This window comes from Clinocottus analis, unplaced genomic scaffold (genome assembly GCF_023055335.1).
Source record: "Clinocottus analis isolate CAN_PGR_092001 unplaced genomic scaffold, fCliAna1.0.p SCAF_34, whole genome shotgun sequence".
In the NCBI taxonomy this organism is placed as follows: Eukaryota; Metazoa; Chordata; class Actinopteri; order Perciformes; family Cottidae; genus Clinocottus; species Clinocottus analis.
The window spans coordinates 1,048,358-1,072,411 of NW_027176087.1; the positions used below are offsets into that span (position 1 = coordinate 1,048,358).

Consider the following 24,054-nt stretch of genomic DNA (forward strand, 5'->3'; position numbering starts at 1 on the left):
GCTCTATATGTGCATATGCCAACCACTCGTCTCCTTGAGGCCACATGAACAGACGTCGGTGACTTTCAGGGGAACCGGGCCACTCCTCCCAGAGTCAAGGTGACGGAAGATGAATAGGAACAATTACCGGCCTCACTCCTCTCCTTGTCTCTCTTTGACAAACTCTTATCCTTTTAGCTCAAACCTTCCATTTTTCATCAGGTCAATGAATGATTCACTGTTTCTATTAGCATTGTATTAGATCTGCTCATGAAGAGATGTATAATTAGGGTTGAGTGTGGCACCGAGATCTCCTTCTCAACCTTCACTCACCCCGGCTCTCAAATGAAGCTCGGAGTCAGTCGGCCCCAATTAAGATTAATGATAAGTTAATAACAATACGGCTGCAATAGCTGCACTCCACTGACACTCGCTTTAAACTGTCTTCCTCTTTGTGTTCTTCTTTAACTGCGAACAGGAGAATCATTCAGAGTCCGCGCCGCAGGCGTCCATCTGTGTGTGCTCTGCCCATTACAACAAGCCGCCTCACGAGGAGCGCGCATCATTTTGTTCTGTTCCATGTCTCCAGTCCCAGGTTTCCCCTACCCAGCAGCCAGTGCGGCGGCAGCAGCAGCAGCAGCATACAGAGGGGCGCACCTAAGAGGCCGAGGACGGACCGTGTACAACACCTTCAGGGCGGCGGCCCCGCCGCAGCACATTCCAGCGTATGGAGGGTGAGCCTTCTCGGTTGCTCTCGTGCCGCTGTCAGCGCTTCCTCTTGTCTCTTTATGTCCAACGGGCCTGTGAGCCTCTGAGCTCAGAGTCAGCAGAGCAGCGCATCCCATAACACACTCCCCCACTGCCACAGCATGCCAAATCAGCCAACTGGCATGCTCCGAGACACGAGCCTCTGCACGGCCTCATGGGACATTGGCCCCCGGCACTGCGGCGCCATCGAGAGCGGCCGCGCTCACGGGGCGACGTCCTGCACCTCCTGACCTCACGGGTCACCCAGTAGCCCAAAGAATCTACACAGGAAGCAAAGTGCAGTGAGCATCGTCCAGCCCCGCAGCAGCTGATCCTCACGGCTGAGTGCTCTGAGGCTTTGCTGTGCATTGTGGGTCTGATCTGATTGGTCTTTATTCTGTTGGTTCTTTTTGATTTGTTTTGGCTCCTCATGACGGCGAGCAAATGGACACTAAGGAGGCTGGCTGGGAAAACCTGTTTTATATGTTGACATGAGTCAGATTTACAAATTTAAATTCAGATTTTTGGAAGATTGCTCAGAAAATGTGATGTCATATGAATCACTGGTGTGATTATTAGGTTCATGGAGATAAACAGGTGCTATTAATCTGCATCAGAAGCATTTATTGTCATGTATGTTTTCACATACAAGGGATTTGTCCTGGCAGGAGGTGCTTACGTTTAACAATAACAATCAATAAATATTCAATTTTTTGCACCTCAGCCAAGCGTAAATAAAAACTATTTTTGCAGTATTTAGTTTTGTTTTTTTCTTTTACAATTCTGGCATAACCACTTTTCTTTTGTATAGACTCTATTTAGTTTCTTGCACATTTTGCAGCACTTCCACGTTGGCTTTTCTTTCACGAGCTCCCGTTGTTACCTGGTTGTCCTGAATGAAAAGCAACATGGAGGACGTGTAAAGTTTATGTTCATATCTGCATCAACAGCAAATTATAACAGCAGCTCCCTATTGAAATATGAACTGGAAACAAAGGCCTGTGTCGGCTGCTGGCTTCAGACGAAGGCGTCTCTCACTAAGCCAGCAGAGGCTGCTCTCTGAGAATATATGCTAAATTATTTATTGGTTTATGAAGTGGCAATAAGCCGATACAAAACACCCTCCTCCCAACACGCGCAGATTAAAGCCGATTCTTTCTGTTGGAGACGTACATGCATAATACCTTCACCCACAACAACAGCCAGTGCGAGGCGTCACACGCAGGCCGCTGGGTGTTGGGTGAGTAACGGAGTCTTCATAGAGAGATGTGCTACAGATCGTTCTTTCATTAACGCTGCAGCGCCGGTTAATTGCCCCGGTGGCAGACGGCTGATGAATTATTAATGTGGACCGTGATGTATTTTTATTAAAACTGTCTCGAGTGGCGAGGAGCTGTGACACGGCGAGGAAACCGTGTGTGTGTGTGTGTGTGTGTGTGTGTGTGTGCGTGTGTGTGTGTGTGTGCGTGTGTGTGTGTGTGCGTGTGTGTGTGTGTGTGTGTGCGTGTGTGTGTGTGTGTGTGTGTGTGTGTGTGTGTGTGTTCATTAACGGCGCCTTCATGTCTTGCAGGCGGCCTGACATGACAGTCTATAGGAACTGTGAGTCGATGCGGCCGTGCTGCTGTGCTGCAGTCCCACAGAATATGTTTTCATTAGTGGAGCTGCTCTCTGGGCCTCCTGACATTTGAGAAGTTATTGATTATCATAGATATCACAAGGGAGGCAAAGCCGGCTATCGGCTGGTGAATGGGGAAGCTCGGCCCTCTGAGGAGCTCGCTCATGCTGCAGCGTCCTGACCCTCCTACTGGAGGCCAGATGTGTCCCTCTCACACACACACACACACACACACACACACACACGCACACACACACACACACACACACACACACACACACACACACACACACACAGAGGGAGGTGTTTAATCTCAGCACTAATGGTCATCCAGTGGTTTCATATTATTAGAGCAGGGCTTCAGCAGGTCAGGACTCGATGATGGAGGAACACACACATTAATGTTCATCACACATTAGACCCGCTCAGTCAGGGGGAGGGGGCGGGGCAGCAATGGAGAAGGCCCCGCCCCCCAGGTCCAAGCGTGTCGGTGCAGGAGGTCAGAGAGGTATGAAGGGTTCAGGGTTGTGAAGGGCCGTATGGGGAGCCAGTGGAGGTTCTGGTGGACTAGGTGACGAGGTCTATGGAGAACTGGGGTGATGTGGTCTCTAATTGACTGGGTGATGAGGTCTCTGATAGACTGGGTGATGAGGTCTCTGTTGGACTGGGTGATGAGGTCTCTGGTGGACTGGGTGACGAGGTCTCTGGTGGACTGGGTGACAAGGTCTCTGGTGGACTGGGTGAGGAGGTCTCTGATAGACTGGGTGATGAGGTCTCTGGGGGACTGGGTGATGAGGTCCCGTAGACTGGGTGATGAGGTCCCGTAGACTGGGTGATGAGGTCTCTGGTGGACTGGGTGATGAGGTCTCTGGTAGACTGGGTGATGAGGTCTCTGATAGACTGGGTGACGAGGTCTCTGATAGACTGGGTGATGAGGTCCCGTAGACTGGGTGATGAGGTCTCTGGTAGACTGGGTGATGAGGTCTCTGGTGGACTGGGTGACAAGGTCTCTGGTGGACTGGGTGATGAGGTCTCTGGTAGACTGGGTGATGAGGTCTCTGGTGGGCTGGGTGATGAGGTCTCTGGTGGACTGGGTGATGAGGTCTCGTAGACTGGGTGATGAGGTCTCTGGTGGACTGGGTGACGAGGTCTCTGATAGACTGGGTGATGAGGTCCCGTAGACTGGGTGATGAGGTCCCGTAGACTGGGTGATGAGGTCTCTGGTGGACTGGGTGATGAGGTCTCTGGTAGACTGGGTGATGAGGTCTCTGGTGGACTGGGTGACAAGGTCTCTGGTGGACTGGGTGATGAGGTCTCTGGTAGACTGGGTGATGAGGTCTCTGGTGGGCTGGGTGATGAGGTCTCTGGTGGACTGGGTGATGAGGTCTCGTAGACTGGGTGATGAGGTCTCTGGTGGACTGGGTGACGAGGTCTCTGATAGACTGGGTGATGAGGTCTCTGGTGGACTGGGTGATGAGGTCTCTGGTGGACTGGGTGATGAGGTCTCTGGTGGACTGGGTGATGAGGTCTCGTAGACTGGGTGATGAGGTCTCTGGTGGACTGGGTGACAAGGTCTCTGGTGGACTGGGTGATGAGGTCTCTGGTGGACTGGGTGATGAGGTCTCTGGTGGACTGGGTGATGAGGTCTCGTAGACTGGGTGATGAGGTCCCTGGTGGACTGGGTGATGAGGTCTCGTAGACTGGGTGATGAGGTCTCTGGTGGACTGGGTGATGAGGTCTCTGGTGGACTGGGTGATAAGGTCTCGTAGACTGGGTGATGAGGTCTCTGGTGGACTGGGTGATGAGGTCTCTGGTGGACTGGGTGATGAGGTCTCTGGTGGACTGGGTGATGAGGTCTCTGGTGGACTGGGTGATAAGGTCTCGTAGACTGGGTGATGAGGTCTCTGGTGGGGGGGAGAGAGGAGCAGCTGAGTTCTAGATGTGTTGTTTCTTGATGGTTTTGGTGGATGTGCCGTACAGGAAGCTGTTGCAGTGGTCCAGTTCACAGCTGATGAAGACGAGGATGAGTGTTTCTGCGGCTGAAGAGGAGAGGGAGGGGCGTAAACGGGCGATGTTTTCAAGATGAAGTTGTGATTTGTTGAGTAATTTGGGGCCGATGATGAGGGTAGAGATGATGAAGATAATGAATGAATTTACGATTTGAGGAAGTTGGCTTGCGTCCAGGTCTTTACACCTGTGAGGCCGTTGCTGATGGAGGAGTGGGTGGTGGGTGTGATGGTGGAGGTGTCGAGCAGTGTGTCGTCGGTGTAGAGGTGCATATGGAGGCGTGGTGGCCTGTGAACAGACACACAGACACATCTACAGGACACTGGCTCAGTGGTCCTCAGTGTCCAGTGCAGATTCCAGTTTGAGCACCGACAGAAGCTGCAGCTTCTCAACGCCGGCGCTTGAAGCCGTGGGCGTGTCCACGGCGTCACGCAGCGCAACCGAGCCACCTGGAGAACGAAGTAACGGGATACCTTCTGTGGCTCTGGCGCAGCGTGGCAGGTCTGACAGACTAACACGGATGTTGTCGTAGGGATCGCATCAGGAGGGAGAGCGGGTCATCCACTCATCGCAGGATCGCTGCTTCAATGGCAAAGTGTGAATGTGAAGTGTCCTTGGGAGAGATACTGGATTCTAGATGACTCCGGTGTGAGTGTGTGTGAGTGTGTGTGAGTGGTGTGCTTGGATCCTGATGCGTCTTGTATGGCAGCCTTCATCAGTGTATGAATATGTGATTACGTTACAAAAGGGAGTTTGAAAGGCTCGTTGAGAAAAAGGGTCGATTCAGACGAGGAAAACTGGGTCAGAGAAGACTGTTCGCAAGAAATTAGACAACTGCCAACATTGTTTTGTCCAGCACACACACACACACACACACACACACACACACACACACACACACACACACACACACACACACACTTTCACTTCCCTCTTGTCTCTCTCTGTTTCACAGCTAATCATTTCCAAATATTTCTTTATCTACCAAAATATTCGGCCTCAATCCATATTTGTTAGCCTCTCCAAAACATATTTTACATTGCGGTCAAATATGACATCGGGGAGGCCGTCCCCTTTATTTACGAGCAGTCAAGCAGCAATCAAGCAGCACCATGTTCATATGACCACAATAAGCCAAAATGATGTTTTTCTTGTAAAAGGCAGATCTCATTTAGTTTATGTTGGTACCGTGCGTTTGACTGAATAAAATAATAATAATAATAATAATAAGGAAGCATACCCCTTTTTCATGTCTATATTTGTTTACGTGTGTTTGGCTTGATGTCTGAAAGAAGGTCTGTGTTTAACACAAGCTCAAGATATTTCAACGTTTTGTTCTACGATATGAAATATGTCAGTAAATATCCATCCGGTGAACTTTAGTGTCTCAAAAAAGGCGTTTTAATATGAAACAGGTGTTACTGAGTACAGAACTCCCGTCCCAAACAAGCCAACGTGAACGTTGGTTTTCCTGGGCTTGTTGGTTGAGCTCCAATAGGAGAGTCCCGTGGTTTAGACCCGCCCACTCACCACGACCTCCTCACCACGGGGCGTCGCCTGTCCTGGATCACAACTATGTGGATTTCAAACAAATTGGTGATGTGGGTTACATATGAATTATCGTGCGTTGCCTTGTGTGGGTGCAGATATGAACAGTGTTTGAGGACAACCTCACAGGGGCCAGATCAGCTGCTGCTGCCAGCAAAAACACTGTTGGCCCAATTTTCAGAATAAGCTTGCTGAATCTTCCCATAATTCTTCTTGCCTGGTTCAAGCGTTGCATGTTCTGCATTAAAAATGACTTTACTCTTGATGTACTTTAATATACAATATATAATCTAAAATGGCAACAAAAACATACATATGCTAAGCAAAATTAAGCAGAATTTAAACTTACAGTTAAACTAAATGAATGAAATACAGTGTTAATAAATACATCAAAGCCATATGTTTTGGTGTTATTAAGATGAAAGGTGTAATATTAATTGATGTGGAAATATTTATTGTGCTATTTCTCTCCAGTGGCTTGCATGCAGTTATGATTGTTAGAAACATTGTGATGTACTTGTGTAGACACACGTGATGCTGCTGACTGGACTCCTGTCATATGTAACATGTGAGAGGCTGCTTTTGGCCCTTCCCAGCCTCCTTACCGCCATGAGAGCAGAGAGGGCTGCCTGCTGTTTCCTCCTCTGCTCGCTCGCGTCTTTATTTTGGATTGGTTGTGGAGATGGGGCTGGTTGGTCCAGTGCCTGCATGTCAACATGCACTAATATTGGATGTTTTTGTTTTATTGTGTGTTTGTTTGTCTGTTTGTTTGTGTTTGCATCCTCTGCAGTGTTGTTTACCAGGATGGATTTTATGGTGCAGATATTTATGTAAGTATTATTTACTGGTATGACATTGCATGCTACACCGCCATCTCCCTGGTTTCTGCCCTGATGCTGCACACATGAAGCCGCCAACCCTCCATGCTACCATACACGGCTTCACCTTCACCTTCACCTTACTAGCTGGCTGGCTAGTGGGCTGGCTAGCGAGCTGGTCAGCAGGCTGGCTAGCTAGCAGGCTGGCTAGCTAGCTGGCTGGCGAGCTAGGTTGTTGGATGGCTAGCTAGCTGGCTGGCTAGTTGGATGGCTGGCTAGCTAGATGGTTGGATGGCTGGCTTGCTGACAAGCTAGCTGGATGGCTAGCTGGATGACTGGCAGGCTAGCTAGCCGGCTGGCTGGCTGGCTAGGTAGCGAGCACCTCTGATAGTGGCTGCAGGAAAGAGACGGCCAACAGCTACAGGCAGTGAGCCAGAGTTTCTAGCAGCGCGGAAAAAACTTTATGAGAATTTAAACGTGAAAACATGACTTTGGTAGGAATCTCACATTTGATCTGATATTGATTTTTAGTGTTATGATTTGATTCAGAATCATTTCTTGATTCAATTATTAGAACGAGGCAAAATGTTCAGACTCTATTTTCAAAGTGTCAAATCATCACCGGTGTTGTCGATGCACTGAATTACTCGTAGCATCTTTATTAAATATAATAATGTATTGTTGCTGCATTGATGAAATGTATATTTATGTTTTAGGATCATTTTACAGAAAATTAATAAACAAATTAAAAGAACTTCTGAACTGGCTTTGACAAAAAAATTGTAACACAAAGCAGTTTAATTGCTTTACAGCTAAAATTGTTTTAGCCTGTTTATTGTATTGTGAATGTCAGATACATAACTGGAACTTTATGCTTCGATAACCTGTGAAGTGGTTTATTAATCTGTGCATCAGCAGAAACCACAAACTGAACTGAGGTGTTGTACATGTTTTAGCTGAGTTATCCTCTACTTACAGAGCCACAACCAACAAACTGACACATCTTCATAGCCACATGGGCGTCGCTTTATATGCATATCTATGCACATGGTTTGGTATTTTAGACCAACATATAATTGCCAAGTTGTATAATAACTCAAAGATTCAGACTAAAGCAAAATGTTCTAGTTGACACAGACAAAGAAAAATAAAATAAAAAATGGATGACTGTAACTCATCTACCAGACAAGTAGGAAGAAGTCACTCACATAATTCAGGCAGTGAAAGGTTAATAGGTTTATAATAGACTTCCTATATCTCACTATATTTACATGTGGGCATTCTTTCGGTTAATATGTTGTTAAGAAATGTTCTTTTAGCACTTTGACAATTGTTTAGCCTTAATCTGCAGAACCAAAGCTGTGAAAAACTCAAACAAGCGCAGACATAGTTTGTGTGTGTGTGTGTGTGTGTGTGTGTGTGTGTGTGTGTGTGTGTGTGTGTGTGTGTGTGTGTCTGTGTGTGTGTGTGTGTGTGTGTGTGTGTGTGTGTGTGTGTGTGTGTGTGTGTGTGTGTGTGGAGCTCCCTGCCTCCCCATTAGCCCTCGTGCTCCGGCCACAAGGACTGACTGCCATGCTGCAATCAGAACATTTCGTATTCATTAGCGATGGGTTCAGAGCCCTGACCCTGTGCTTCTGTTGCTGGACACGTTGCAGCAGATGAGATGAAGAAGATAGAAGAAGAGCTCATTCCAGGGATGCTCAAACATGGAAAATATGGACAGAACAGAGAAACTGCGTAATATAGTGGCCTCGGCCGTTATCTGAAATAAGCTTTTATTGACAGGCTTTTATTTCTAATTGCGGCTCCCTGGAGAATGCAACTCAAACGTATCATGCACCAGGAGAAGCGTCTGCAGGAAGGGTTGCCTGTTCTTCATGGTAGTTCAACAGAGATGGAGAAAAGTGGATAGCTGTGAATCAGCCGTGCTCGGCAGCAGGGTGGCCATGGACAACCTGAGACCAGCCCTCCTCAAACCAAAACCACGTCTTCCAATAAACTCACGCGTTCATCTCTCAGCACCTTGTAGCTCTGAGCTGTGGTTTGCAGCTCAGTTTCACTCCGGTTCTCAGCTTCTGACACGAGCCTGATCTCTCTCTCTTCACTCTCACATCATGTCAGGGGTTTGCTCATTTATTGATGACCCAACCCAACATGCCTCACATGTAAAGCATGGCGTATTTGTACCTGAACTAACACATACAGCTCCCAGTGCAATCTGTCTACACAACTATTTAGTTTGAAGTAGTGCAGGCAGGAACAAAACAGGAAGTGAGCTGCTGGTTCAGAGACCAACACACCTGGAACACGGCATCGAGGGGAAGTGCTTCTCTTTTCTCGCCATGTTCTCACGTGGAAAACCCAGCCGCGACTAGAAAGGTCACCATTAGTCGAAGCTCAGGTATTCCCACCTCCTTTAACGAGTCATTTGACAGACACAGACAGACAAAAAACTTTATTAATCCCCAGTGAGGAAACTCATTGAGATCACGGTATAATTTATTGATAGATAGATAGATAGATAGATAGATAGATAGATAGATAGATAGATAGATAGATAGATAGATAGATAGATAGATAGATAGATAGATAGATAGATAGATAGATGTTAAAAGACAGGTCATGCACCTGCTTCAGCCTCACAGTGTTGTGTTAGAAGAGGCCTGCTTCACCTACTCCTTGGTTCAGAAGGCCATTATTATATATTCACAGAAGACAACGCTGACCCCTAGAGGACGGAGTAACTATGACGGAGTAACACTCGTTTAACACTTATTTTACCGTTCTTTTGTTCCATAACTTGTGTACCTATTTGAACCTAAACAGCGATCTTTGCTGATCCTCAGCGAGTACTTTTCTTGCTTGAAGTTGTTTGGTTTCATTCCACAGTGTAAAGCTTCACTTTCACGTCGTGGGAGGTGCAGTTTGATCTGACGCGTAACGCTTTTCTCGTGTGAGTTTACTCGCTCGACTATTTGTGGTTAATTTGCGTCATTCTCTTCATTCGCACCGTGGCTTATCTCTGTAAAAACTGTTACCATTTCCACCATCCACCATTGCAATAACCACTAGATCTGCTTTATACTTATTGTGGACCGCCGACCCTCTGATTGAAGGACGACCCCTTCTCACCACTACGCCACTGTCACAAACGCGTCATGTTCAGAACATTATGCGTAGCCGCACACAGCGCCGCCTGACTGACGGCCACTGCCAGCGCTACTACTACAGCGGTGTGACTGCAGCACGGCGGTGATGACGGGCCGAGCTTCTCAACGCTGATTGGCTTTCACAACTCAGCGTCACGCAATTTTTTTTAAGTCAACTTGCGCGAATGAGGCAAATTTGCCATGTTGCGTAATTCGCGTAATTTGTGCCACCCAGTGGAACTCTGCATTGCTCGCAACCATTTACGTCGACTCGCGTGAAAAATGTGCAACACTTTTGGTGTGAACGCAGCAAAAGAAGGAATGTTGGCCACTTCCTAATGTTTCCCCCTAGGACTTAAAAAAAACCCCTCAACCATCATTTAACTAGCAACTGTTTTTTTTAGGTTTTTGTGACCAGAGCAGGTTAAAGTTGTGAGTGTTGTGTGTAGCTATTAAGGGTTGGCCTGCAGCCTCAACGCCAAAACTATTGGGAAGTCAGTGACAGTAGATGGACAGGAGATCCTCTCTGGCCCTTCTTCCTTCAGTGAATCAGCTAATGTGATGGATTGGACTGTCCTCTGTGTGCGATTATGTGTGTGGAAGGGCTGAACCTTGACCATATGCACACACACACAAACACACACACACACGGCGCTGTAGGGCTGCCATTAGTCACTCAGTCAGGAGTGACAGTCCACAGTGGTTGGTGACTATCACAGGCCAACCTGTTCATCTTCCTGCCACGGCCCATCAACACACACTCAGAGTCACTTACTCGCCTCCTGAGTGGTAGTGGTAATAATCCATTGCTCATGTCGGGCAGACACACTGTCAGATGTAAGGCGCGGACGGGTGGAAGGTGAAATGGTGTGAGAAGTGCTGGAGTTGTCACCGAGCCTGGAAGAGAGAAAAATTGCATTTGTTCAATGATAAATTAGGCAGGAGTTCTCCAGCATGTTCTTCTTACAGAGCACGTCTGCTGGCTGTCAGTGGACACAGGAGGACTACCGAGCCGATGCAACCGCCAAGATATCAACTGAACGACAACACAAAAACTACAAATAACAAGCTACTAATGTAGCCGTACTTGAAGTGTTCCCTCGGCAGCATGCGGACACACAGGATCGCCCCGCCGACAGCAGCAGAACATTCCCGCTGCGTTAAACGTGACGCTGTTCGTGGCCGTAAAGCTGCGGCGGAAGTAAGGGAGGAAGTCAGGTGACGCACGCTCATGTGCCACGTGAAGCCAAAAGTCCACTTTGACGTGGTTTAAGTTGCGTAGCTCTGCTCAGCAGCTGGTCTCTGACTGCCGGTCTGCCAGCTATAAAACCAAAACCTTGAGCTGAAAGAGGCTGGAAGTCCACTTCTCAGATAACGAATGGATCCGTTGTCAATATGATGGATACAAATATTGATTAGTCCAGTTTATTTATGCTGTAATTTGGTGTGTATGTGTGCATGGGTCTACATGGGTGTGTTCATGTGTACTGGTGGTGTGGAGACACACGGAGACACACGGAGATGCTGAACCAGAGCAGAAGAGATGGAGAGAGAGAGAGAGAGAGAGAGAGAGAGAGAGAGAGAGAGAGAGAGAGAGAGAGAGAGAGAGAGATAGAAACACATAGATAGAGAGAGGAGAAAAGAGAGAGAGAAAGAGAGAGAGCCCTCTAAGCCTCATTCGAGTCTGTAACTTGAGAACGTCCGGGGGGGCGGAGCTTGGTTTTGGCTTGACTGCTTTCAACATGGCTGCTGGGTCATGAAACACTCTCATTACAGATGAACAGGAACATGTGAGGACAGAAATAGGTGATGCAGTCACATAAAGCTTCATATTCCACCAGAGTTCACAGCTCCACCAGCTGTGATTGGCAGCTGCATCAGAGCCTCCTCGGCTCTGATTGGTTGTTTTTATTCTGGTGGTCCAGTGTCATTAGGAGCACTGGGAGGAGGCAGATGGCTTCACAGGTTGTCTGCCTCCTGGTCGACTGGCAGCTGTCATTACAAGTTTCCAAGGTTTTTGTAACATTGATATGTGTGTCTCATTGTGTCAGTGTCAAGTGTGCAAGTACAATAGCAAACTGTCAAAACTGAATCCTAATCGTAACTCTTCTTTGTATTCTGGTGTGTGTGTGTGTGTGTGTGTGTGTGTGTGTGTGTGTGTGTGTGTGTGTGTGTGCGCAGGGTGGTTACGCTGCCTACAGATATGCCCAGCCTACTGCTGCCACAGCTGCTGCATACAGTGACAGGTAAGATATGAGAATACGCCGTATTATTATGTTTTAATGTTCAAGGATATTCTCACTGGTGACTCATCGGTGTCATTTAAACAAGGCGACACCGGCACTGCACACACAGCAGTGACTTGTAGAATGCAACCGTTTGCTGAATTAAAAGTCCAGAAACACAACAACTTTAAAAAAACAACTATTTTCATATGTATTTTTACTGCAACAGCACGAGGTCCACACAAGGTGCCACGGTGACTTCTGAACCTCAAAATGACAAGAGAAGACAACCGTGCTGCACATAAGAAATAGCAGAGATTATGTGATGTAGTGACAGCGTCAGGCTCTTCCGCTCAGTCCCACAGTTAAACAAATGTCATAGAAATCTATACTGCAACAGCTGTTGTGTTGAAACAGGTTGAAAACAACGTTAAGGTTTCATTTTATGGTCATGAATTTGTTTACAAACACTAGTTATTTAGCCTCACTCTCCAAGTCCTCGTACTCCCATGAATCAATACCAAAGCCTCTTGTGTGACAGAGCAAAAAGCCTGACAAGAGCATATAAATCCATTTCATAACACAATGCACCCATAAATATGAACATAAACCATAAATATGACTCGAAGGACTCAAAGGTGACTCGGGAGAGCTCCCCAAGTTACACTTAACTAGTCTCACAAGTGTTTTCTGTATAGTCTACCTTTTAAAATGATCCAAATAGCCCTTGTGGTTGAGGAGATATTTTGTATTTAATATGGGGACAATGTCTGGGGGCTCAACGGGTTGGGGAGCCGGTCACATGCTAAACGCCACCTGATATAACAGGAGTATCTACTGCAACAGCACCACCATGGGCAGGCTCAAAACTCATGGAGGCCATGAAGTCATTTTATTAATCCTCTCCAAGAAAAAAGATCATTAGAATCTTCACACAGTTGGATAGCTTTTCTTTGGATGGCACTGCCGGAAAATATGAAGTATGGGAAAGGTCTGGGGTTGAAATAGTGCTTTCTAGGGCTGAAATGATATTTGAGGGTGTTTGTCTCCCATATGTCCCACTCCAATTTACTAATAATAGATATATTCATAACACAATGAATAATTTGTGTTAAATTAGTAAGCGCTGGTGTGAAATTTGAGTTTCTAATTGCATAGAACATTCATTATTCATCTTCTGCCTCACTTCAGTTTTTTCCCGGACTTTGTTGGAATTAATAATCTGGGATGGCAGAAATACCATCCATCTAATTCAGGAGGCGTGATGTAAAATTAATATAGGAGGGCTGGGGCTCTAGAAAATGTAGCAGCTATTATTTTAGCAGACAAAGGAGGTACATTTTCTCTTGAAAATAAGTTATCATGCTTCTAAGTGATGACACTGTCTTCATTAGCCAAAGGGGCTTAAAGAGGACTCAACGTGGAGAAGATTTATTCCATTACTTGTATTCAGAAGACACATGGAAACCTGATGCATGAGCATACGAGAAGGAGGTTATGCGACTGATCGTCTCTTCCTAAAATCTTTTACGTCACAGTGTGCTCAGTGTACTCTTCCTGACAACCACCAAGCAGCAGAACCAGCTGGAGACGAGCAAGAGATTAAAGTGGAGAATTGTTTTTTAGCTGAAGAGTTGTTGGAGATCCAAACTTGAATTCAATTCAATTATTTAGTAATGTGATCGCTCTTCTTAGTTTTTGTTAGCACACGAGCTGCAGCATTCTGGATCAACTAGAGAGACTTAGAGCTGCCTGATAATAAGGAATAAGTAATAAATGCATGATTATTCTGCATTGCTTTGAGAAATGTTCTGTAAGTTGTAAAAGGCCGTTCTTGAGATTTGTTTGAAGTGGGATCTGAAAGGACAGGTCCTGACCAAAGATAACTCAGAGATTCCTTACGGCGGTGGTGGTGCCAGAGCAATGGCATCCAGAGAAACTATTTCATCAGATCATTGATTTCTGAGGTGTTCTGGGCCAAGTAAAATAACTTCAGTCTTGTCAGAGTTTGACATCGGGAAGTTGCATGTCAGATGAGTGTGTTGCGGTGTCTTCTGGTTGTGTAAAACGGGAACTGTTTGCTGACACACACACCGACTATTTAAATTGCAAAGATATCAGATTCTACTGCCTGCAAGAAGCAAAACAATGGAGCTTTATAGAGGCCTTGGACACTGTTTTGATGTTCCACTCAGGTCTGGTGTGTCACTAAGGGCTTGCTTGTGTACTTGTGTGGCTATGACGCACCCATCTGTGTGGGGCCACATGGTGCATGTTGGTCACGTTCATGTCACAAGGGTCACAGATGGGAAGCATCAACAGCTGCTTTACCGAGACCCAGTCTGGCTCATGTGGTGTACAAACCAACGCAGTCACTCAGATGCATGCAGATATGCTCATTCAAACACATGATGAGCATTCACAAACTACAAAACACATGCACGCGGGAGGGCAGTGCATGTACAGATGCCTCTGTATGACGTAAATCAGAAAACGATCAGTGGGAAGATTGGTTATTTCTCTAAAGTTATTCTTAAAGCTTGTCATTCGGGTGATTGTGCGAGGGCATGGTCATCCTTCAATCAGAGGATCGGCAGTTCTTTGAGTGGTCGGAAGACTAGAAAAGAGACGGTGTACCACTCCACCGGCATTGCCCCCGACCTTCACGCTACACTGAAGAGGCGAGTCAGCAAAGACAGCCCGACAATGTCCAGAGCCTTCAGCATCTCAGGGAGAACCTCATCCCCTCTCGCAGTGCCTTGCCACTGAGGAACTGTTTGACACTACCTCAACAACCTTTTCCAGGGATATGGACGAGTCTCCCGACGAGTCTTCAAACTCTGCCTCTTCCACGAGGCCGTGCTGGTCGGCTTCTGGAGTTCTTCATACCTCTCAACAATATCCCCTGTCCGGGTCTGCAGTTCTCCTCCCCTGCTGAACACAGCTTGAGACGACCCCTGCCTTTGCTTTCCCTTTCTGATCTGTCTCACAGTTTGCCAGAACTTCCCTGAGGCCCAAAGGAAAGTCCTTCTCAATTGTCTCCCTGAACTCCTCCCACACTCGGGCTTTTGTCTCTCCTGCCGCCCTTTTGGCCAACCAGTACCGGTCACAAGGTGTTCTGCTACCAAGTAGATTCGTGAACTGCCCCACACAGACCAACTCAAGACTCGAGATTTCAAGAAGACCTGGAACTCTGGACTACGAGGCACAAACAACAGTTGGAGACTTCGCCTCAGCGACTCGCTGTCACATAGAGGCAACCCTCTTGTGAGTATCCCCACACCCACCCGGCACCTCTCAACCTGGCCAACCTCGAAAAAGAATAGAGTCCAGCCTCCTCCAGGTGTTTTGTTCCAGAACCAGTGCTATACATAGAGGTGAGCTCAAATATATTATACAAACTATATATATATATATATATATACAGTCTGTACTGCTCCACTTCCTGCACCAGCTTAGGTTTCTTTCCCACAAGAGAGTCTACATTCTGCGTCCCTAGAGCTTGTCTGTGATGGCGGGGTCGGCACACCTTGGTCCCCGACCTTGCCTGCCATGTTACGGTGGTAATTTATTGGAGAGGCATGTTAGCAGAGCAGCTTTAACAACAACATATCCATGCATGTGCTTCTGGTACAGTGTTTACAAGTGCAGGACTTCTGCATATCACCACCTTAATATAAAGGCCTGCCCCATTTGGATTAGTTCTGCAAACCCGGTTTTGGCAGCCAAGGACCAGCATCAGGAAGATTGTATTCAGTCCCTAGCTGTCCGAAGCATTTTGAACCTGCAGTGCAGGGGTATGACGCTCCACTACGTCACAGTACAGACGTGGTTGAAGATGTGAATTCAATCAATTGTGAGACAGATGGGTTTACATTGTTAATGAAAAGCTTTAGTTAGTTAAAAGCCTGGTACATCTGTACAGACACTAAAGGATGATTTGAGTGTCAAAGACCTGCTATTTGATGCCCTGAGAATGAGAACGGGATTAAATTAGCCATTAGCCTCAGCTGTACATTTGTCCCAATTAGCAAATGTTAGCACGGTAGATGATGAGCATGGTAAACATTATATCTGTATATCATGTTAACATTATCATAGAGAGCATGTTGGCATGTTGCTGTTTGCGTTTAGCTCAAAGCATCATTGTGCCTAAGAACAGTCTCTCAGAGACGCTAAGAAATATAATAGGAAAACAAAGGTACATAGATTTGTTAATCAGCAAAATGGCAATATATCACCTAATATTATAGTTCCATAACTGTGTACTTAAAAAAAATAAAAGATTTCCTTCTTCACTCTATTTGAACACCTTGTGCATTTGACCAGGTGCCCGACCATTTTATAGCGCTGTTAAAAATGTTGTTTCCAGGTTTATCTTTTCACCTCAGGGTCATTTTAAAAATGCATTTGACTCAAATTGCATTTGAATTTGTGTTGTACTTGCAGCTTACCACACACTCTCTCTCACATTAACATTCACAGTCTCTCACACACGCACGCACGCACGCACGCACACACACACACGCACACACACACACACACACACACACACACACACACACACACACACACACACACACACACACACACACACACACACACACACACACACACGCACTGATGATGGGTTAGGGCTCTGTGCTGTGAGATAAGATAGGTCAAATGCGGTGCTGGGCTGAGTGTAAGTGTTGGGGGGGGCTGCATGGTGAATAGCAATGTCCAAAACTAATCGGGATTAACTTCTAATCGCTTCAACCACTGGGCTGCTATGCAAATCAGCTCAATTATAGGCACAGGCCCTGCCCCCTGATTGGCCCTTATCATGACTGGGCGAGGACACGGAGGGGAGGAAGGGAGATGGGGTGGACTGGTTGGCTACAGCATGGCTGCTCACTTGGAATAAACACTGCTTCTGTCTATCTTTCTAAAAATAGAAAAACATTGATTCTCTATTCTTTGATTGTTTTTTATATTTAGTCTACTTTTGTGATGCTCAGTGTTTTTTTAATTCTTTCTCTGTTTTGTGTGAGCTCTGTTCTTTCTTGGTACTCTTCCTCTGACTGCTCCTCGGATTTAATCACAACCCTTGGGATTATTCATTTAACGGGTCTGAACAAATGAGGTGGACACAAAACGACAAGAAAATCCACATTATGTCCACAACCACTGCTCAGACTGATGGAGTTGTTTTGGAAAGTGTTCTGAAAGGATTATTGGAATTATTTCCATCAGGCCAAAGAGAATATACCTTTTTGACGATCGGAGGAATTTTCTATTGTACGTCAAAAAAATTGTCTTTAATATATGTATATATCTATATATATATATATCTATATATATATATATATATATATATACATATATATATCTATATATATATATATATATATATATATGTATATATCCATATATATCTATATATATACACACATATGTATATATACACATATGTATATATATACATATATATATACACATATATATACACACATATATATATATATATTAGGGCTGGGCAAGTTAACGCGTTAATATCGCGTTAACTTTTCAATTAATTAACGGGGTTAATTCTTCGATCATGCGTTAACTGCATTTTTTTATGCCCCAAGATGCCCCAATTAAGTTTTTTTTCCACCAACACGGTTGCCGATTGGCCCACACACGGCAGCTACTGAACATTTATCTGGTTTTCCTTTATCATAGCAGCTGTTTTGAAAGGCTGGAGAGAAACCTGTTCACCAGTGTACCAGAACCTCCCCACAGATGTTTACGTTGTGGAGTCAGTGTGACTCTCATTGACCTTCGTGGGGATTATAACATTTCAGCCTCACAGGAACTGATCATGTGACCCGATGAGCTTAATGTGTAGAACAATGAGGTAAAATATACATATAAAGCATAGAGCTGCAAACGACGCTTTGTTATTCTTATTATTTTAATGATCATAATTCCTAATGACTTGTTGTTGGTGATGGTTCAAAAATGACATGTATCTGTGCAAATAATGTGTAACCTGCCTTTATATTGATATTTAATCACACTCAATATCCCAGATAATTAGTAAATAAACAAACAACTACTTAGAATATGTAGTAATGAATTTAGACAGAGGAGTCACTCACCATGCACGGTGACCACACCAGAACTATCTAACATTCATACACCGTAGTCACAGCTATGGGAGCAAGTTTTAGCATGAAGTGTCTTGCTCAAGGACACATCGACGCTGGCTAGCGGGGCCGGGATCGAACCGCCGATCCTCTGTTGAAGGACGACCCAGCTCACCACTGAGCCTCAGTCACCCGCATATTTAATGTCTCTGTTAGACTGCAAAGCTGTAATTTGATGAAAGCATTCTTTGCCATCTCATGTATCTACAGTTACGGACGAGTATATGCTGCAGACCCCTACAACCAGACACTCACTCCAGCAGCCACATACAGCGTTGGTGCCATGGTAAGACTATCGTGCCGGCAACACATATATGTTCCATCTCTGGTCCTCTTCACATCATGCATTACCTCACAGTATTCCTTTTTTTTCTAAGTACCTCAAATCAAATATTTCTCCAAAATACATTTTAAAGATGAAGTTGACATGCCCTGCATGACACCTGCTTGTATTTACATCATTTAGAGCTGCAGCTGGTGCTCAAGCTTGAGGGGAGTGAGACTAACTGACCAATCATTGCTTTTGGTGTGGTTGATTATGCTACTGTCAGGATAAGCCTCATAATTTGCAATGGTAACTACGTTTCCTGTACCCATATTAGTAATAAAACATTAAAAAGCATGAAATGATATATGATCACAGTAAAAGTAGCTCTACCATATCTCATGCTGGACTCATCCAGCATTCATAGATAAAGCTACAAACCCAATAAATCGCAAGAAACCCCCGGGGCCGATGCTGGGACAGAGCAAAGGGGGAGTTTGGCATCTGCAGGTCTGAGGTTGTTTGTCGGTGTGGGAGGTTAGAAAGTTATGAAGGGCCGAGGCTGTAAAGGGCTCTGTAGGTGATGGGGAGAATCTTAACTGTACTCTTCTCTGTTTGGGGAGCCGGTGTAGGTTTTGAAGGACTGTGGGGATGTCTCGTCCGGCGGGAGAGCAAACAGCTGGGTTCAAGCTGCGTTGTCTGTAGACGGGCAATGTTTTTTAAGATGAAAGAAGACGTTTTTTGTGACAACGTGATTGACATGTCGTTCGAAGGAGAGGGTTTGATGAAAAAACATACCAAGGTCACGGATGAGTGTGGAAGCAGGAACGGTGGTGATGAAGGAGAAGTTTCTGTGAGATCTCTTGAATGATTTGTGTCTGGTGATAAGGATTTCAGATGTGTCGCTGTTGAGTTTGATGACGTTAGCTTGCTTCCAGGCCCTCGCATCTGAGAGGCAGTTGGTGATTGTGGAGTGTTTGGTGCGGGTGATGGATTTGGTGGAGATGTAGAGCGAGGTGTCGTCAGCGCAGCAGTGGAAATGGGACCCTGATGTCACGCAAAAGACCACACAGGACACCAGGGAGGCAAATGAGTCCAACTAACAGCCATCTTCCATCCAGGAGACTGCAGTTTGTTCTTCATGCTTTACATAGTGTTGTTGTCCAAAACCTTACGGAGTACTTAAATGTGTATATTTTGAAAATACCATTATGCATGTAATGAGTGGAAATTGATACGTGATGCAGGCTTTTGTAGAAAAACAAACAATTAGGCTTTAGGTAAGTGTCATTAAGGTTGAACTAACACAGGCCTTTCAAAGAGGTCAGTCGTCCTCAATAGTTGACGGGAGTTAGTTTTGTACAAGCAGAGTGGAGGTTTTCTGGCACAACCAATCATTTTAAGTTATTCTATATACTTCAAGTGTTGGAGTTGCCTTGTATCTGTGACCTCACAGCCACATTGGCAGGTAAATTAAAGACCTGACTATTTGACAGTGTTTTCCAACACTCTGTGATATCCTGATAATTCACCCAAACACACTGTAGTACTTTCAACTGAGCGCTCTAACTTTCCAACAGGTAGTATCCCCTTGCCTCCTTGGTCTGAGCCTGGAAGGCTCGTTAAATGAACCCATCCTTAAGAGTGGGGTTCAATCTAATGTGATTGAACTAATCTGCTTATCAAACCTGAACCCACAAATCCCTTTAACGTTTGCAAATTATAGATAACTAACAAATGTGCTGTCCCAGTCACATCCCAAATGGACACCAGAGGGTTTCCTAGAGAGGCCAACAAGCAAGCGTCAGTATTTGATGAGTTAGGAGTGAGAACCCATTGCACGTCTATGAAGATGATGCCCCGTTGGCTCCTTTCCCTGAGTCTGCTACCTCCATTTGTAGCTCTGTTCTTTGATCACTGACTGATGATCTATTCCACCCTATTTTTCAGAGAAAATTTACTGTAGGAAAGATCTTGCAAGAGAGAGAAATTAGTCATGTTTTGTCGATGAATAGTGTTCATAGATAAAACATAGAGCTGTTGTTCTGCATACAGCCCTGACAACCTTTTCCAATCTGCTTGTATGTAGCCTGGAACTCTAAAGCCCAGCTAAAACATCTGCGATGGCCTCACCACACCGCTTGCTACCGCTATGAGTGTGCATTAACTAAAGTTGAATCCAAACTTTTAGCAACTCAGATCCTCCTTCTGGCAGCTCGACAGTATGAGGACATCATCAGCGCGGTGGGACAGTCAAGCGGATGCCCTTGTATTGGGATGCACTTGAATTAATCTAAACCTATCCTTCAACAACTGTGCCAATCAAGCCCATAAAAAGTTTACTTTCATCATGTGCAGGGTTGTAGGATCAAACGCACCTTACAAAGATAGCTCACTACGCATACCATTAGTCAGCATTACAGATGAAAGAATTAGAAGCAATTAAGATTTGTCTGACATTTGGATGTCTTTGACAAAGGCAGAGCAGACTGGAGCTGCCTGTGTATCTGTGTGTCCAATCAATAGGCTTCCCTGAGGTAGTCTATTGGTTCATATACAATAGAAACAATTGCATTGGTAGCGATATATTTAATTCCACCAACTGCACTCCACAATCTGCACATACGCTTCATCGCCTCCATAATGCCACCCTCCCCCCACCCCATTCTCTTCTTCAGTTGCTGTGCATAAGCTTTTCTGCAGCGCTGACATCTCCTCACTTAAACTTAATTGAATTTGTCTGTGCTGCTAACGGCAGTCCAAATGACACATTAATCCCGCCTGTAAAAGGTGATGAATGTCTTCATGCTTTGGCAGCCCAGTCCATGTTAGATATTATATTTCTAATTTGGTGGATACCACCTCACCCTGCACTCCCTGGTAATGAAATAATTAGTCATTTTGATGATTAAATCCCCAGCTGCCTGGAGGGCGTGAAGTAGGGAAGAAGTGAGCAAGAAAGCCGAGCGGAAAGATTGTCAAAAGTTACTGGCCGACAGAACGCTCCGAACTGAACAGCTCAGCTGGTTTTGGCTTTATGAAAGGTTTAAAGTGTCAACACAATACACCAATGACTTTCTCAAAGATGCTGCTTCAGTGTATCCTCATACAAAGGTTTGTATATCTTGTGTACAGTTCTTCCTCATTTTCGTGTTTTTCTACAAAAGTCAGCTGCAAGTTCCTCTTGTTACACGGAGACAGACTTATTAGAAGAAACTTCCGTCTTCACAGGAAAAAACAACAACTAGGAAAAGCTTGTAGTTGAGGTTAAAATAACTACAGAAGGGTCGTATCTGAAGTAAGCAAGTTGTTTCACAATTAAAGACATATAATGTTGTAATGTTGTATACCGCTCCATCGCTAACCTCGGTAAACCCATTACTTGTGTTAAATGATGTTTAAGCTATCATTTGGTCCTGACACAGTACATTTTCCCAGTTCCCTTATTGGATTGCTTCCTGCTCCTTGTTTGTCCTGGAAATAGTTCCAGTTGGCCCAAATGAAGGATGTGCCAATTCCTTTGTTTCTGCTCTGAGGACTGAGGATGGAGAAGCGAGGACGGATCTCTGAGGAGACATAACGAGGCTACATGAGACCAACAGCCCCTTTACTAGGACTCTGTGTCACAATGCTGCAGCTGATCGGGATGCTGCATAACATCACTGCAGTTTCTACCAAATTGAATTGACAGACAGAATCCACTAAGTTTTAGTTTCTATTTATTTTCTAATGTGGTTACATTTTTAACAAAAGAACCATACACAATTTCTTCATACATTTTCTGTTATTCTTCATTTTTTCAGGCAGAAGAGAAGAGTTTGTTGTCAGTTTGCAAAAACCACATTTTTGTCTTATATCATCATTTCCATTCAGTCAAGTATGAGGTTTAAGTCCATGTGTGTTGGGTAGAAACGTAGACGGGAGACTTATTCTACGCTTCCCTTTAACATTTGGGCTCATATAATATTTACACGAGAAGATATTCTAGCTATAATATTGTTTTCTAATTATTTTTTTTACTACGATACAGAGAAAAGAGGGGTGTACTTTTCTTTCTGTTACTATACTATACTTTTTCTTTCTATTTTCAGTCCTACACATTTCCACTAATTAGCCGACTCTTCTGGAATGACACATTTCCCCATGCTGATTGAAGGAGTCTGAGCTGAAACGATAACTAACAGCAGCAGAGAGGAGAACGTGTTTAAAGGCTGAAAGCAACGAAAACTGCAGAATCTGTTTTTTTATTTAAAGTGAGCGCCCCAAATCATCTGATTGGGTAATCCCAGGGAGAAATAGAGTGAAGGGTTATGAATGAAATGGAGGGTAAAGTGAGTCTTCCTGACTGAACTCTTGCTTGAGCTTCATTAAACATAATATACTACATAATATTTATATGTAGCATTAGAAATACCATTCATCCATTTTCATCAGCTCCATTCGGGGTCGGCTCGTGCTGGCAGACCGACTCAGGCTTCCCTCTCACCCGCAACACTTTCCAGCTCATTCTGAGGGATCCCGAGGCGTTCCCAGGCCAGCCGGGAGATATAATCCCTCCAGTTCTGGGTCTCCCTCGGGTCCTCCTACCAGTTGGACGAGCCTGGAAAACCTCTAATGGGAGGCGTCCAGGAGGCATCCGGATTAGATGCTGAACCACCTCAGCTGACTCCTTTCAATGCAAATGAGTAGCGGCTCAACTCCGAGCTCCCTCCTGATGTCCGAGCTCCTTACCCTATCTCTAAGGCTGAGCCCGGCCACCCTACGGAGGAAACTCATTTCGGCCACCTGTAACCAAGACCTCCTTCTTTTCCAACGAGTAGGTGCAGCGCCTACTTTACTCCTACAGGCGCACCGATCCGCCTGTCCATCTCCCGCTCCATCTTACCCTGAACAAGACCCCGAGATACTTGAACTCCTTAAACTCCCAGACAGGATCCTCTGCCAGATGTTTCTTGTTCCCCCTCACTACACGTTTGCCTGGTCTTTCCAACAGGCTCCCCCGCCATCTGATCCATATGGCACCACTGCACCTCCTGCACAGAGCTCCGGTTCTTTCCCGCAAGTAAGGGGACGTTTCACGTCCCGAGAGCTAGTCTTCGCTGCCAGCAGTTGGCTCTCCTGGGCCCCCTGTCCGGCCCGCCCCCCCAGTCTACATAGTACCCAACCCGACCGGGCCCCTCCAGGCACTCGCCGCCAAGCTCCCCTCCTGGATCTTATTCTGGGAGGGTGCCCCGGTTTCCCTGGTCCAGGAGAGATTGCTAAAGTCTGTGGGCCACAACCCATCAGGGTCTTTTGAACCACTTTTAGTCTGGGCTTTCCCCTAAGACCTGCCTGAGGAGACCCTAAAAGGGGCTAGTGCCCAAGACAACATAGCTCCCAGAATCCATGAGCCCCTCAAACCCCTCCACCACGGCATGGAGGAGGATGTCATTAGAAACTGTGTGGCGATTTCATTCAAAATATAATATTTCATCAGCTGATGAATTGTTTATATAATATTCAGAAAGGCCTCTTGCTGTGGTGCACAT

The 24,054-nt window shown here is 45.5% G+C and overlaps 1 protein-coding gene across 11 annotated transcripts in view; it reads left to right on the forward strand.

The window, feature by feature from the left end:
• rbfox1 (RNA binding fox-1 homolog 1) overlaps positions 1-24,054 on the forward strand; it is a 112,685-nt gene that overhangs the window by 82,283 nt on the left and 6,348 nt on the right. For 8 of the 11 annotated variants that reach the window (XM_068596084.1, XM_068596083.1, XM_068596081.1 and 5 more), the window contains 4 exons: positions 569-713; positions 6,687-6,726; positions 12,045-12,109; positions 18,472-18,547. In XM_068596084.1, coding sequence (XP_068452185.1) covers positions 569-713; positions 6,687-6,726; positions 12,045-12,109; positions 18,472-18,547 — 326 coding nt within the window. The remainder of the gene's footprint in view (positions 1-568; positions 714-6,686; positions 6,727-12,044; positions 12,110-18,471; positions 18,548-24,054) is intronic. The other 3 variants (XM_068596089.1, XM_068596087.1, XM_068596088.1) reach the window with 1 other exon arrangement.